Raw genomic sequence first — 14,983 nt, forward strand, 5'->3', positions numbered from 1 at the left:
ACTCACTCCTTCCTGTAATCTCCCATCTGCGCTTCTCCTCCTCTGTGATGGGGCTGGTGAAGTCACTGCAGCCACTCAGTGTCGGGCTGAGGCTGGAGGAGCGCAGCTCTCTGTGAGCTCCACGGTCCACGAGAGTCCTGGCGCAGTCCGCTCCGGGGGGACAGATGCAGCAGGAGACCGGATGGAAGTACCACCATCCTGAGGACATGCTCCTATAAGGGTTCTCTGTAGCCTGAGGCGGACAAGTTTACTTTCCTTCCTCCTCTGAAGGGGGATCTCTCTCCGTATTTCAATTTGTCAGAGCCGACCCGCTCGTCCAGCACCCATGAATTCGGATAAAAATGTGTACCTCTGCAGGGACAAAGGCATCATGCGGAAGAGAGCCCTGCTCCTTCGGAAGGGCTGCAGCTTCGAGATAACCAGGTAGGTCTCCTTCAGGGGTTTATTGTTCTTAGGATGGGGATTGGATTATTGTGCGGGGCTTAATCACACCAGACGATCGCTTTCTCTGTGTATTGTATGGATTTGCCATTTTCCGCCTGGGCGCGCGTAGAGAAGAAGAAGAAGTGGGATGTCCTGAATGTGTCTGCGAGGAGCAAAGTGGTTTCATGTTTTATGCTGTTTGTGTAACATATACCCATCCGCTGCTCTCCTTGTAGTTTGATTCGTGTTGATCTGTGCACCTCGGCGCCGTGCGTAACCTCACCGGACCGACGCGCTGCGTCTGCACCTGACTCTGCGATGTTACCAAAGGTGGAGATATTTTGTGAATTCTCAGGCCAAATTAGAAGCAGATTTGATTTGTATATGGCTGAAAATTTAACCTTATCCTTCATTAGGGGAAAATAAAATAAAATAAAATAAAACATGTAATTTGGGTTCTCTTGCAGTCACAGAAAGACAGGGTGACTAACCGACCACATAAATGGCAGCTGGTACAACTTCCCTGCATGACATGACTGGTTTTGTGAGCCGTGGCCTCTTGTGGTCATCCCCAACAGGATGACACAGCTGACATGTTCTGCGTGCTTCTGCTTTGTGTGCGTGCGCGCGTGTGGCACCTCTCCACCACAGATTGGTGGCTTGTTCAGCTGATGTCACGTTTTCCTCTTTGCATATTCCTTTCCACAATGTTTCAGCTCAAAGTGGTTTGCAAAGAAATTGTAACACTGCTGTTTCTTTATGCTACGTTACATCTCAATTAACTAAATGTATTTTTTTTAAGCACATTTAAAACAACTAGAGTGCAGAAAAGGCAATAAAATCAAGTAAAAACTAATATGTGCAGTTTAGGCTTAGTTCTTAGTCATCTGCTTTTCAGTGTCTGGCATTCTTTGTTTCTTTTTCTCCTGTTTCCCTCAGATTCAGATTGTTCTGCTTCACACCTGTCACTCATTCTGTCTTCATCCCAGCCTGCTCAGTGGAGCTGCTCCCCCATTCTTTTTTAAACTGGGAATACATACATATGTTTCACTCCCATAGTCTTTGACTTATAAACATGTTATCACTCCACAAATTAATACCAAGCCTGCAGTGTTTATCAATTTTAATTTTACTTTCTTGGATACAAATAAGTACAATGAACAAAATATGACTCACACCCTTCCTTCGTTTGGATGGGATTTAAAAGCTCACAATGTCCATTACTCCAACTAAGTAAGTCCAGTGGATGGTATCACTGTTTGCCCTCCAGACACACTTTTATTTCTTATTTTGTTCATTAATAAATAGATGTCCATGAGCGCAGCTGCATTCATCTGTAATCATCCGTGCATGTCATATCACAGTTCCTGTTCAATCCCATTTTTGTTGCAACCTGCCTGTCTGTTATTTATTTTGTGTATAGTGTTTTTTTATTTATTTATTTTTTGTACATGCCTGCTGCATGCTTTACAACCATCCACTGGTCTTGGCTGTGTTTGGACTAGCTGTTGGACATAATGTTCCTCCTGACCGAGGCCGTTCAGAAAGATATCTGTAACAGGTTTGACATTATTTGTTCATAAATTAAATTACTCACAAAAAAAAAAAAAAAAAAAATCAATTCAAAATGTCTAAAATTTCCCATTAAGGATAAAAAACAAAACAGTAATTATTTTCAGTTGTGCAAATGCCTAATTTAGACTAATTTTTGGGCTCAATATTCACGACGTTTCACAAATTAGTGATAAAACGATATACTGTGTCTCCGACAGCAGTGGTGGACAATCCTGGTTCTCAAGGTCCGCTATGTTTTAGATGTTTCTCAGCTTTGCTGCACCTAATGAGTGAATCTGAAGATCTGCTGAAGGGAAACAACTAAAACATGCAGGATAGCGGCCCTCGATGACAAGGATCGGACATCACTGTCCTACAGCAATAGTGTCCGATCCTGGTTCTGGGGGCTACTACTACTGCTTTTCCTCTTCAGCATGCCTGTTTAAATAAATGGCTGATTAACATGTTCTGCAGAACATGAAGAAATGCCAAGGAGGAACTTTAGCCAGTGAGTCAGGTGTGTTTGAGATGGAAACAACTAAAATGTGGATGGTAATGACCCTCATAGTCCGGGATTGGTCACTACTGTCCTACTGCTTCAAAAAAGGTTCATGATCCACAATGACAACTTGGAAAACCAGAGTTGTCACATAATCAAGTATTTCTGGTTAAAAACGAGTAGCTTGTAAAAAAAATTTTGACTGACATATTCCAGTATTATCTTGTAGATTAGCGCTCGTCCAGACCTTGTCCTCACTCGTTCACTCTAATTTTCCCTCTATTTTAGGCAAACCATTCATCTGCACAGAAGGATAATTCTCATAACTTTCACTTCATTACTCCTAATTCTTCATCCCAGTTTGAGTGTGATGATGAAACTCGTAGGACAGCCAGGTCTCGCTCAAAGTGCATGTGGGGGTGAACTGTGGTTCCTTCAAATTACACGTCCCTTCTAATTAGCCTGATCTAGGCTGAATATAGCGAAACAAAACTTGCTCCATTTCTGTAGTCCATTCAGAGTCACATTGAAAAGCTTTCTGGCAGTTTGTCTCTCAGACCCGGGCGGTTTAACAGACAATCAATCAAAGCTGGCTGTGAAGTGCCGCTGAATGGGGCAAACAGATTCTCCGGCGATGAGCTGGAACACAGGCTTAAGTAAAGAGCTGCTGCTGAGAGGCCTGTGGATGTTCTATGTGCTGCTGGGTGCATTATTGTGCACACTGAGGGCTTTGTAACAGGGAAGGCTTCATACTGTATGTTAGATATTTATGCACACAGGCTGGCTGAGGAGTTTCCACATGCTTGTCAGTGGAATTATGAAGTCACCATTGATCTGCCTTCTTTGCGTCCTCCAGGCTTTAGATGGTCTCAGTGTGGAAAACTTCTAGCACCTTAAAATAGCAACTGAAAATTGTTCCATTATTGATCAGTCTGTTGAGACTTTTTGACTGATTCAGTCTTAATCTAATCTGATAAGTCTTTCCAACGTCCTGACTTTTCTAACAAAAAGCCCAAAGCACCTTTCTTTTACTTAACAACAACAGCAAAATAACGGATGACTTGCAGTTTTACAACTAAATGAGCGAAACTTCTGCATCAAGCAATCAGTTTGTTTTATCTCCGGAATCCACTAAACTAACAGAGCGAAATTGACACGAGTCGTGCTAATCTCCCGTCATTAATCCGTTTAGCCACAAACACGTCCCGTTTATTATTTACAACCGTGGGCACCATTTCCTCATGACTAAGCGTTATGTAACCAAGTCAGCAAACTGCCAGCTGGCGGATGCTCTCTGTGACAGCAGGTAGATGCAGCGTTGCAGGTGGAAGCGGAAAACTTGGACGGCTTCCTGGAAGCAATTATTGGGTCATTTTCCTCTGCGGTGCTGGATTTGCTGGTTGAGAAGTGCAGATGTTTGTTCACCTTCTTGGCATGTTGCACTTGCAAATGGAGTTCTAGGTCTCAGTACTATTCAGGATTTTAAAGGGAAACCTGTTTCTAGATCTTAGCACCAACTATGCATGGACCTCCACAGAGATGTGGATGAAATCAGCTTCAAGGCCACTATTGTCTAACCAGGTGTTGGCATCTGGAGTAATGCAGAGTGTAAATACATGACACTTGGATTGTCGTCACCTATAGAATTCATTGCAGTCCAAGCAGTTTGCACACAGTGATCTAGTTTGGATCTATCCTGCAGCCACAATGAGCTGTGGAGAACTCATAAGATGGAACTTCACAAGAGTTTAACGGCAATTTAATGAGACAACTTTCACCCAGTTTTATGCAGCACAGCTAGACTTGTTAAGATTTATAGAGTGCTTCCTAAGTGGGTTAAATCGATGTCATGTCACTACAGACTAATCAAACAGGAATATTGTGTTAAAGCCATATTTTAAAAGTTTTTTAATGCAGCCTCAGTTGCTAATATCAATTCAAAATCACTCCATTGTCCAGTTAAGTTGAGAAAACACGCTCCATGGATAAATGGACACACGATTTGCTCCAACGCTTCATAAAAGGTTGCACAGATTGTTTTATTCACCAGTTTGGTTGTGAGTTACTGACCATCCTGCTGTTGTACCTGCGCTATCTTGACCACTAAATATGACCCGAACTGTTACTTAACACATGAACACTGACGTCACGAGTGCCCCATAAGACTTTATTGTTGACTAAAGAGAGAAAATGTTTGGGTATCTGTGCAAACAGTTAAATAATTAGGAGCATGCAAAACATCTAGAATAAATTTGTCGTAAAATATAAAATGCATAAAATATGAATACAAACATATTAACAAAGAGAAAAAGTTGCAAGTTTGTAATTGTTCTTACTGGAGCAGCATTTTCGGGTGTACTGGAGCGTTCATAGACTCTTCTGTCATCTTTTCTTACATGCTTTTACTTTATTTGTGCACTCTTTAAACCACAAGCACAGAAATACAACAGCTTATAAAAGACTTAAAGATCTATACTGCTTATGTAATGTGGGAAAATAAATAAAACAGTAATAAGAAGAGCTATCGAAATATAAAACGAAATGAAAAGCATGAAAAGGAGAAGATTGACATTATATATTTATTTGTGCCACAATATTTATTTTCAAAAAGTAATGTTGCATTTTCAGTTTTGAACACTCATTATATTGTCACAAATATGAACTCAAGAGATCAAATTTCTATTCACAAGTCTTTGCACGTTGACTTAAACCATTAGCAATCTTTCAAGTGAAAGACCTGCGCACAAGTTTACAGGAAACATCTCAGACTGGTGCACAAAATCACATCCTTTAAAATCCTTTAGGTAATATACAAATTGTGTTCCTCATTCACACAAACTCAGTATTTTTTATTAGGGATGGACGGATCCACTTTCTGCACTTCCGATACCGATACCGACACTTGATGTATATCGATACCGATCAGATACAGAAAAGCAGAACTGAATTAAGTTAAAACATTTGTTTTTAAGCACATTCATAAATGTATTGATTTACAAATTTACTGAAAACTCTGCACCAGTACAGCACACTTAAACACACCAGCAGCTTCACAAGCTTGATCAAACAACAACACAACTTTAATTTGTTCAGTCAGTGCATTTATGTATGAGTGTAACCTCCAATGTAAAATAAATAATAATAAAAATACCGAAACTGACAAAAACAATAAGTTGACAACTTTGGTCAAACATGAAAAAATAAACTTCAACAAACCTTTTAAATGTTCAGGAATTCTAAATATAATGTACAAAGTAAAATAAATAATAAAGGAGCTGAAAAAAGAGGGAAAAAACAATATCTTCACTAGCTTGGTTGCCAGATATTTAAAATAAACAGCAATCAGCTCCTGTCCTTATGGATCGATCACATTGTCACGATACTCGATCAAGAATTGTTTTTGATAAAGTACTGATATCGATACTATTATCAGATTGGTGCATCTCTAATTTTTATACGCCCGTCCTGGTATAGTCTCCATCTTTCTGTCCATATGTCTGTACGTACACCAGTACATTTTTGTCCCGCCTTTAACTTCTGACCTGCTAAAGATAATTTAACCAAGTACACACATGCATCATCACCAGACTGAGTGTTGAGTAATATTTTCATCCAGCTCCAAGGCCTAAGTCATAAATCAAGGTCTTTGCTTTGTCGGGCCATTTGCTACAGATTGTTGTATAATAGTTGGCCGATGGATATATAATGTGCCATATGCTGAACTCTTGATTGTATTTGTATCTCATTTTTCTTTTAAGAACACACAAACAGATCAGAAGTTATGGAGAGCTTGAAATGTGGCGAGTTGAAAATTAAAGCGTCAGTTGTTGACGTCTGGTTCACAGCCAGGTCCAATCAAAGAGTTAACTCGAGCTTAAGTTGATCCAAACTCACGTTTGAAAGATCAACGCAAGACGACAGCCTCTTATTGAGTTTGGCTTGAGACTAAATGAATTTACTGAGATGATATCAAACTCTCAAAGCGAGCTGTCAGTACTTGTTTGTAACATAATCGTGCTTTGACAAGAAATTAAAACCAAGATCAGGTTTAAAATGTTGAGTACTGGTTTTAATCCTCAGAGGGTCAAGCAGTGACGCAGGAAAGCAAATGAGCGGACTACTCCTTTAATAAATACGAGCCGATGAAGTCAGAACAAAAGCAAGCTCACACGAGGCAAGTTTGCTCTCAAGACGTGAACTTGACGGAGAGTCTGGACTTCCTCCAAGAGCAACAAATCCTAACCTTGTTGAAGACTTTTCATTAGTTTCCACACAAACTCTGCAGCAAGTCCCTCCGCCTGTCACTGAACTCTGCGCTGATCCTTCTTGAATGAGATTAGACTACACGGTGACGCTCAAAGGAGCAGAAAAATGTACTGGCTCGGCTCGACTCGGACCACAAACTGGCAGAGCAAGCGCAGCTCTGAGAGACGGTGCCAAGGAAACAAACAAAATATGAGAATGATTGCAAACCTGCAAACTCTGATCACAGGAGGAGGACGTTCACAAATGCATACAATAAGATGTGTGCTTGCACTATAACTCACTGATGCAACATCAGTTTTTCAAATGTACGCACTTCAAACTGCACAAGAAGGAATGTGCTACTACAAAACTACAAATTAGATTATTTTAACCCCATACTCATCAGCCTTTTCTCCCAATTTATTTAGGGAAAGGCATGTGCTGGCAAAGAGAGGTTTAACTGGACCGCGAGTGAAGGAATGCAAATTCATCATCAAGCTAACAATGTGTGATCAGAGCATGCCGTTATGATTTGTAACAGACCTAAAAATGTGTTCAGATGAAGCGTTTGCTTACACTGTTGGCAGGAACGATTCAGTAAATGTTTGCTGTACTTATTAATCACCTGACTGTCTCCTGTCCATCATTAATCTAAACGAAGCAATAGCTTCAGCTGCAGCTGCAGCTCTCTGTAGCGCTCTGAACCCCACACTGTCAGTCATCCTAACTTCCATCTTGCTCTCTGATTTTTATTTATTTTTTTACTTTAAAACCTACAGCTCAGATCTTTCGAAGTAATGAGCAATTAATATCCTACCTGCTAAAGATAGCTCTTTTAACAACCTCAATTTGGGCATATAAGAGTTGAGTTTTCACCAGTTTGACAAAATAATGACTGAACTGTAATAAATCATTTGAAAAAAACAATTTACTTTGATTTTGTCTTGGACTAGCCCAGGTTCTTCAACCTGTGGCTCTGGAGCTACATGTGGCTCTTTGATACCTCTGCAGCAGCTCTTTCAGACTTGGACCAAAAACTAACATTAACTGAATTTTATTTAAATTCTTTCCAACAATGAAAAGGCTAGTTTTAGAAGAGTTCCTGTCCTTTTCAAGTTTGTGAAGAATAGTACAAATACAAGGGGTAAAACATGTGGACTACATCATGCTAGCAGTTTGTTAGCCACTTTAAGTCGACTTCCAGTCTCACAGTGTGATCTTTCTCTCAAAACCACCAGAATGTTTTGTAATATCTTTTAGACAAGTTGCTGAGAAGGAATATTTGATGACACTGAAAGTAAAAGATAAAGAAAAAAGTCAAAGTAAACAAAAATATTCAGGTTCTTTCAGCTTCCTTGTGCAAATTTAAACTTTTTTTCAGAGACTTTCAGCTCATTTCAGTTGATTTTTCAGCTGTTTTGTACTCCTTTCAGCTTCTTTCTGCTAACTACAAATTTTTTGCGATTCTTCTAACTTATTTCTGCTAATTTCAGCTTGGAATACTCCTTTCAGCTTATTTCTGAAAGTTTAATCTTTTTCTGCCATTTCAGCTACTATTTAACTGTTTATGCTAATTTTAGATTTTTCAGCTAATTTCACATTTTTAGCTAATTTCAGCTCTTTCCAATTCCTTCTGGTAGTTTGAGCTTCTGTCTGCCTTTTCATACCGTTCAGCTACGTTTTGCTTATTTCATATTTGTTTTAGCTGATTTTCTAATTTTTGTGCTCATTTCTGCTTATTTAAACCTAATTCAGCAAATATGTGTTCTTTCTCCTCTCTTCTGCTAATTTGGGCATGTTCTTCCATTTCAGTTAGACATTTCAGTACATTTTTTAGCTAATTGCAGTGGTCCACAGGCCACCAGTTGACAGTACACAGTTGGAGCAGGTTTTGCGGCTCCAGACATTGTAATTAGTAAGCGGTTGCAGAGGTTGCAGACCCCTGGACCAGCCTTTAGCTTGTCATTTCAGTAACAATAAGCTCTATTTCTCCAAGTTAAAGCTGTTCAAAGTGAAATGTTCCAACAGGTAAGATAATAATTAATCATAACCATTTCACAGAACCCCATTTCAAAGGATACAAACCATCCCTTGCAACCAATTTGAGTTTTTTTTGCTCTGAGATGCTTATCAGCATCTCCAGTAACCTTCTCTGTTCTTTGACTGCACTTGCCAGTCGATTTCGCTGGAGCATGCAGCTTGTCTGATTGGCACGAGAATTAATCCAGATGTGGCTGAAGTGCTTGGAACTTCATTCATGAGCTTTGTGAGTGAAGAGTGAGATGTAGACAAATGCATCCGAAGGAAAAAAGAAAAAGAGGAAAAGGAAATGTGTATCAGGGCTTGTCCGCTTGTGATTTCCCTGTGAGGCTTTTAAAGAAGATTCAAAGCTTTATTAAAAGAAACTATAAAAAAACATGCTTTAATGTCAGATCTGTTTTTAGATGTATGAACACACTGCTGTGCTGAAATAAAGTCTGACACACAGACTTGTGTTTGGCTGGACTGCTGGGGTGTCCCCATGTTCACATCAGTCACAGAGCATCCAGCAGGGAGCTGCATGAATCTTTACTGGCATTACTTTAAGCTGAACTTTGTGTACAGCCATTTCACATAAACAATACTGTTGATAAAACTGCATCTGACAAGAAACAGCAGAAATGTAGACACTTAATTTGACTTAAGGGTGCCGATGTTTTGAATTGCTCTTAATCTAAAAATTTTTCCAAATTTTTCTTTTTTTTTGCCTTGCAGCTTTGAAACAAAAATTAAACATGCACACATGCACGTAATGCATGTGTATTGCACATCTATTAGTAACGGTGTGCTGTAAAAGTGCATTGTACAATGTGGACAAAAGTTGCCCCTATACGAAACTGAGATTTTGAGATACAGCTTCGGCTGTTTTTCACTTAAACATCATTTAAAAGCTGCAACAGGTCAAAGAAAGTCAGCCTTCACACGCCCGAGTTGGTGTTTTGATATCTGCAACTGTTTTTGCACAACTGCAATTGAGGTTTTATGATTTTTCTGGTGGGGTTTTCAAAATGTTCACCCAAAAGCGTGATGACAGCCCTTTCACTAACGGTTGAGCTATCTAAAGTTACTACAGTTTTGCAGACAGATTCTTCTTACATGCATACATCAAACTGTGGGCAATCCTGTCTTCTTCCACCGAGCGTGTATTCCCTTGTTGTAGGGCGTAGTTTTCTCACACAAGAAGCCCCAAGCTTCCTTAAACATAAGCTATATGTTAACGTCTTCAAAATTTGGTGAAGGATCTTCTTACTTTGTCATATCTCCTACTTGAAAACACAGCAGCGACATAAAAATCCACCTGACAATCAGTCTCTGCTGCTCATGGTTCATGAATATTTAAGATTACAGTTTTCACAGAGACTGTTCGTGTGAGGCTCACTTTTAAGTCTGTATTTCTGTCTCTTACAAAAGTGCTGTCAAGGAGTGACAAAAATATTATATGCAGTTACCATGGTGGCCCTAATGGCAACAGCTTTAACATATCTTGCAATCCTAATTTTCTTTAAACAGTACACTTTTTGTTTTAGCTTATATTATTATAAAGTTGAATTTTGAATTGGGGGGTACCTTCATTGGTGCCCTTCAGGGCCTTAGGGGCCGAGGTGGGGTAGAGGCAGGGCAGACAACCTGGGACCAGAAAGTCCCAGGCTCGATCCCCAGCCATTCCTGCATGTCGTGGTGTCTCTGAGCAAGATACCCAATCCCTAATTGCTCCCTGGGTGCCTACATAGCTGCCCACTGCTCCACCTGGACATATCCCAGGTGTGATGGGATGCAGAGAACTAATTTTGCCATATGGGAACATACAGTGATGACAACACATAGCACTTATTTCAGAATCTCTTCAGAAAGTTTCTAGTTCATTATGTAGAGTCGTAGCTACAAGAGATATTATTAGGCCACCTTCACACAGGATAATCACCCTGCTGCACGCGCCATGATTCATTAGATTGGTCTTGATTGCAGCAAATTAGGAAAACCTTTTTTCAGTGTGAAGGCAATGCACAACACTGCTGCGCTCATAGTTCTCCCCAAAATGGTTCTTCACTGGTATTTTCCACTTCCCCAATATGTTCTCCTCAGCTTCATTTTACATCATACAGACATGTTTTATGGCTATATTACAATGTATTCCCATGATCGCACTACTCCACAAGCCTTACAACTCAGACTGGGATTTTGTTTGCCATCAGAGACTCTTTATATTCTTTGACCTGTTGTTATGCCGGGTGACGAATGGACGAGAGGCGTTTCAGCGTTACGGTCTCTGTTTGGTAGCTTCCTCTGCTCCAGTCTGCAATGAAGCGTTCAGATTACTGTATTTTTTGCTGTATAAGTCACTTTTTTTGGCATAATTTGCATGCCTGCAACTTACAGGCCAAAGCGACATATTTATGGATTTTTTTCCCATATTTATAAACTGATTTTTGTCTGAGATATAACCGTTTTAATTCATTCTGACTGAAAATATTGAATACTACAATTTTTCAGCCACTAGACTGCAGTCGAGCAGTAAGACATGCCGTTGTATCATGTAATGGAGTTAAATTCAAAGCAGTCTGCTCCTCAGATAAATAATATTAAATTATTATTTTGTAATATGAATGTTTCTGTTAACTTATTTTATAAATTAATTTTTCGTTCAGTGCCCTGAGATGACTTCTGTTGTGAGCTGGCGCTGTATAAGTAAACTGAATTAAATTAATAGGGTAAAAGTGGCTATTAATGACACAATCGGCTTGCCTTAGCCTGCCATCATTATCTGAGTGGAGCAACTGAATCAGCTTCATTTCGCTGCGCCGCCCTGGCGAAATGCAACTGATTTGACCGTCAAAGTGAATTTATTAAGTAAAAGTTAAACTGATACACACTTTTACTATAAAGTAGAGCTAAGAAATAATTGTTTTAGGTGGTTATCTTGTTATATTTCGAATGAATGGACTGTGAGTCGTCCTCTGCACGTTCATGTTTCCTTGTATCGGCTTCACAGGGAATGCAGGCTGGTTTGGTTGGAGGTTTAAATGGCCTTTGTGACGGAGCCTTTTTGGCACTTTTATTTGGTGTTTTCTGGTATAGTCGCCATGTTGCTGAAGTAGCAGCAATACTGTAAACATGGAGCAAACACAGCTTTGTTAAATGTTTGAACTGAAAATCTGAAGAAAAGGGGTCAGCATCAACTAATTAGTTCTGAAATTTCCATCTGCTTTGAAATATTTTTTAACGTTTGACACCAAAGCTTGTTTAGTTAGGCTCAAAACTTGCTCAATGGGTTTGGACTGGAAGACAGAGGTTACATCCATAGAAGGTAGTAGGAGGGGGGGACTGAGACAGTGTCCACAAGGCTGGTTCTCCTCCGCTCAGCCGTACAGTCAGTCCCTCTGTGGGTTCTGGTAAACACTGGGCTGTAATCACTCCCATATGTGGCCACATAGCTCAGCACACAATGCAGCACAAGAGGCTAATCTAGACGGAAAAACAGACCCAAATTACTAGAAGAGAAATAAAAAAAATTAAAAAGAGAAGAAGAAGAAGAAAAAAAAGCTTCCTACGTGATTACAACCCTATGTAAACTTTACTTCATGGAAACAAGAAACATCTGCTTCCATTTAGGTCTTTAAGAAATACCTACAGATTAAAATACACTGTGTGCTGATCCAGAAAAATTTGGAGGCTAGAAAAAAAAACTCTTTCATTATAGCTGGCTGGAATAAGTGGAGTGTAGTGAGCTGTAGTTAAAGCGGCCCGCTGGTTAGGTTGCAACCACCTCGAGATGAGCCGCAGGCCACATGCACTCATGCTGCGGGGAGTGTTTTCCTTTTTTGTCCTTAAAGTTGTATAAGTTTCTCTTTTTACCACAGTGTCTATTCAGAGCGACACTAACAGAAGTGTAAAGTCACAACATGTGCAGATGTACCCCCTGCTCAAACTTTAACCTGTGCAGAGCAATCCAGAGGGAGACAGGAGGAGGAAATGGAGCCTCTGAAGGATCGTTCTGTTTTACCCTGTGGTTTTTACGGGACGTCAGCCAAAACCTTTTGTTGGTTAGACAACAGAACAAGATGTGAAATAAATAAATAAAAAAAAAGAAATAATGAAAGCCTCTTTTAAAGCACTTGCAGAAACACGAGGGCATTCTTTTCTCAGAGTCTCCTGGGGTTATTGTAGACCTCTTTTGTGTTTCATCTTCAGTTTGTCTCCTGCTGCAACACAGCCACTGACTTCAAGCTGTTCCAAATCGACTAAATTTTTTTGTTCTGCAAACTAAGAAACAGCAAGAAACACATGTGCATACCAGTTCAGATCATTCAACGCTGTGAAAAGAGTTCATCCAACCATCTGATGGTCTCTGTTTCATTCAGTCTTGACATTTGTCATTTTATTTATAGATATCTACATTTCAACACTTCAGCTTATAACATGTTCTCAGGCAGCAAATGAGGAACTAAAATGGGTGAGAGAGGGAACACCCTTCTAGCTAAGTAGCTAAGCGCAACACTGTGCTCCAAGGTGAAACAGTAAATGAGCGTTTCACACTCTGATATCAAGAAAACCTGTTATAATTTGTAAAACCAGGTTAAAGTATCTTTGGGTTGTTCTTCAAAGTTATGCTTTGCTCAAAATGATGGAGCAAAATGATTAGTTTAGGTTGTATTTTTACTGTGTTCCCTTTCTTTGTTTACTACCTCCTGCTAAAGAGCATTAGGAGTCTAGACAAGCAAATGTTAGCTGGAATTTTTTTTAAAAAGAAGTAATTTTTAATGTGAATTTAGGGATCATCAAAATCAGGATCAGCTGGACCATCCATGAGATGTAGACACAAGCTTTACTTCCACATAATGTCCCATTTATCTCCTGAAGTGTTTCTTGTTTATCCGTTCATCCATATGAAGTCTTTCCAAACAACGTTCTCGTGGAATCACAAGTTATTCCCAAACTGGAGAGTTTCCCTTCAGTGAGTTCAGGGTTGGCCTTAAGGATTACCAGTGTGAAGTCCCTGGAAAGCCTTTAGTGGAAGTCGTCCAGATCATCCTGATCAGATGCCTGAATCACCTCAGCTGACTCCTTTCAATGCAGATGAGCAGCGGCTCTACTCTGAGCTCTCCTCAAAGGATGGAGCTCCTCACCTTATCTCTCAGGCTGAGCTCAGCCATCTTTTGGAGGAAACTCATTCCAGCTGCTTGCATCTAGAATTTTGTTCTTTTAGTCATGATCTACACCTCATGAGTATATAAGTGATTATGGGTATCTCGACCTGAGTGAAAGTATCAGATTGGAGTACTAAGAGTGGTCTAAGGGACAAAAAGTTTTAATTGGGACATTCCTACATGTGAGTGTTAGAACATAAATGAAGAATGTCAAAGAGTTCCAAAACGTAGTAAAGAGTTCTGCGTTTTGGCTCAGTCCCTAACCACCAGACTACCCTAACCCTAACCCTAACCCTAGCCAACACATAAAGATCCGTCAGTTGACCCATTACTCCATCCTGCCATCACTTGTGGACAAGACTCCCAAAACTCCTCCACCGATGCAAAATCTAACCCCCACCTGAAGAGAGAGCATTTAGCCTTTTTTTTAATTGAAAACCATGGCATTACACTTAAATGAACTCGGAATTAGTCTTAAATTTGTACACGACACAGAAAGTTTTCTCCTGTAATACACTGTGATAAATTCTAAGATTTCAAGTAACGTAAAGAATCTTCCAGCAGGAGGAAAGTTATTTAAAATTTTGAACATTTGTGCATGTCTAAAATCTGACGTTTCTAAGATGTCAGAAAACTAAACCACAAGACTTCAGGTACAGTGTCATTTAGAAAAATTAAACCAACATATCACGGTGCATCCCAGAAATGTTAAAGCATCCTGGTGCTTTAATATACTCACAAGATTCTACAGAAACATGTGGGAAGGTGGGAACTAAAAACTGTTGGTAAGTTGAAGTAGTTATATGTTTAAACTAACATCAGCTTTTTAAGGAAAAGCCAAAAACAAGTGAGACAAAAGTGATGAGCCATTTTATGAATGAATGAATTAAATAGGATTAAAGAGGATTACAGAGAAAGCTCATTGTGACGCATGATGAAGTAATGAGGAAATTGAAAGGAAAATAGAATAAAATAAACAAGAACGATAGAGTCACCTGTGACAAGGAAGGCCCAGAATAAAACACAAGGTAGATAGTTAGATAGGTAGATCGATCGATCGATCGATCGATAGATAGAT

The 14,983-nt window shown here is 39.7% G+C and overlaps 1 protein-coding gene across 1 annotated transcript in view; it reads left to right on the plus strand.

Annotated features, from left to right (window-relative positions):
• Positions 1-325: 325 nt before the first annotated feature.
• Positions 326-14,983, plus strand: part of garnl3 (GTPase activating Rap/RanGAP domain like 3) — a gene marked incomplete at its 3' end in the record, with an annotated part of 105,344 nt that continues 90,686 nt past the window's right edge. Inside the window, 1 exon segment of the mRNA XM_037691977.1 lies at positions 326-423. Coding sequence (XP_037547905.1) covers positions 326-423 — 98 coding nt within the window.

This window comes from Nematolebias whitei, chromosome 18 (genome assembly GCF_014905685.2).
Source record: "Nematolebias whitei isolate Nwh7 chromosome 18, NemWhi1, whole genome shotgun sequence".
NCBI classification, from domain to species: domain Eukaryota; kingdom Metazoa; phylum Chordata; class Actinopteri; order Cyprinodontiformes; family Rivulidae; genus Nematolebias; species Nematolebias whitei.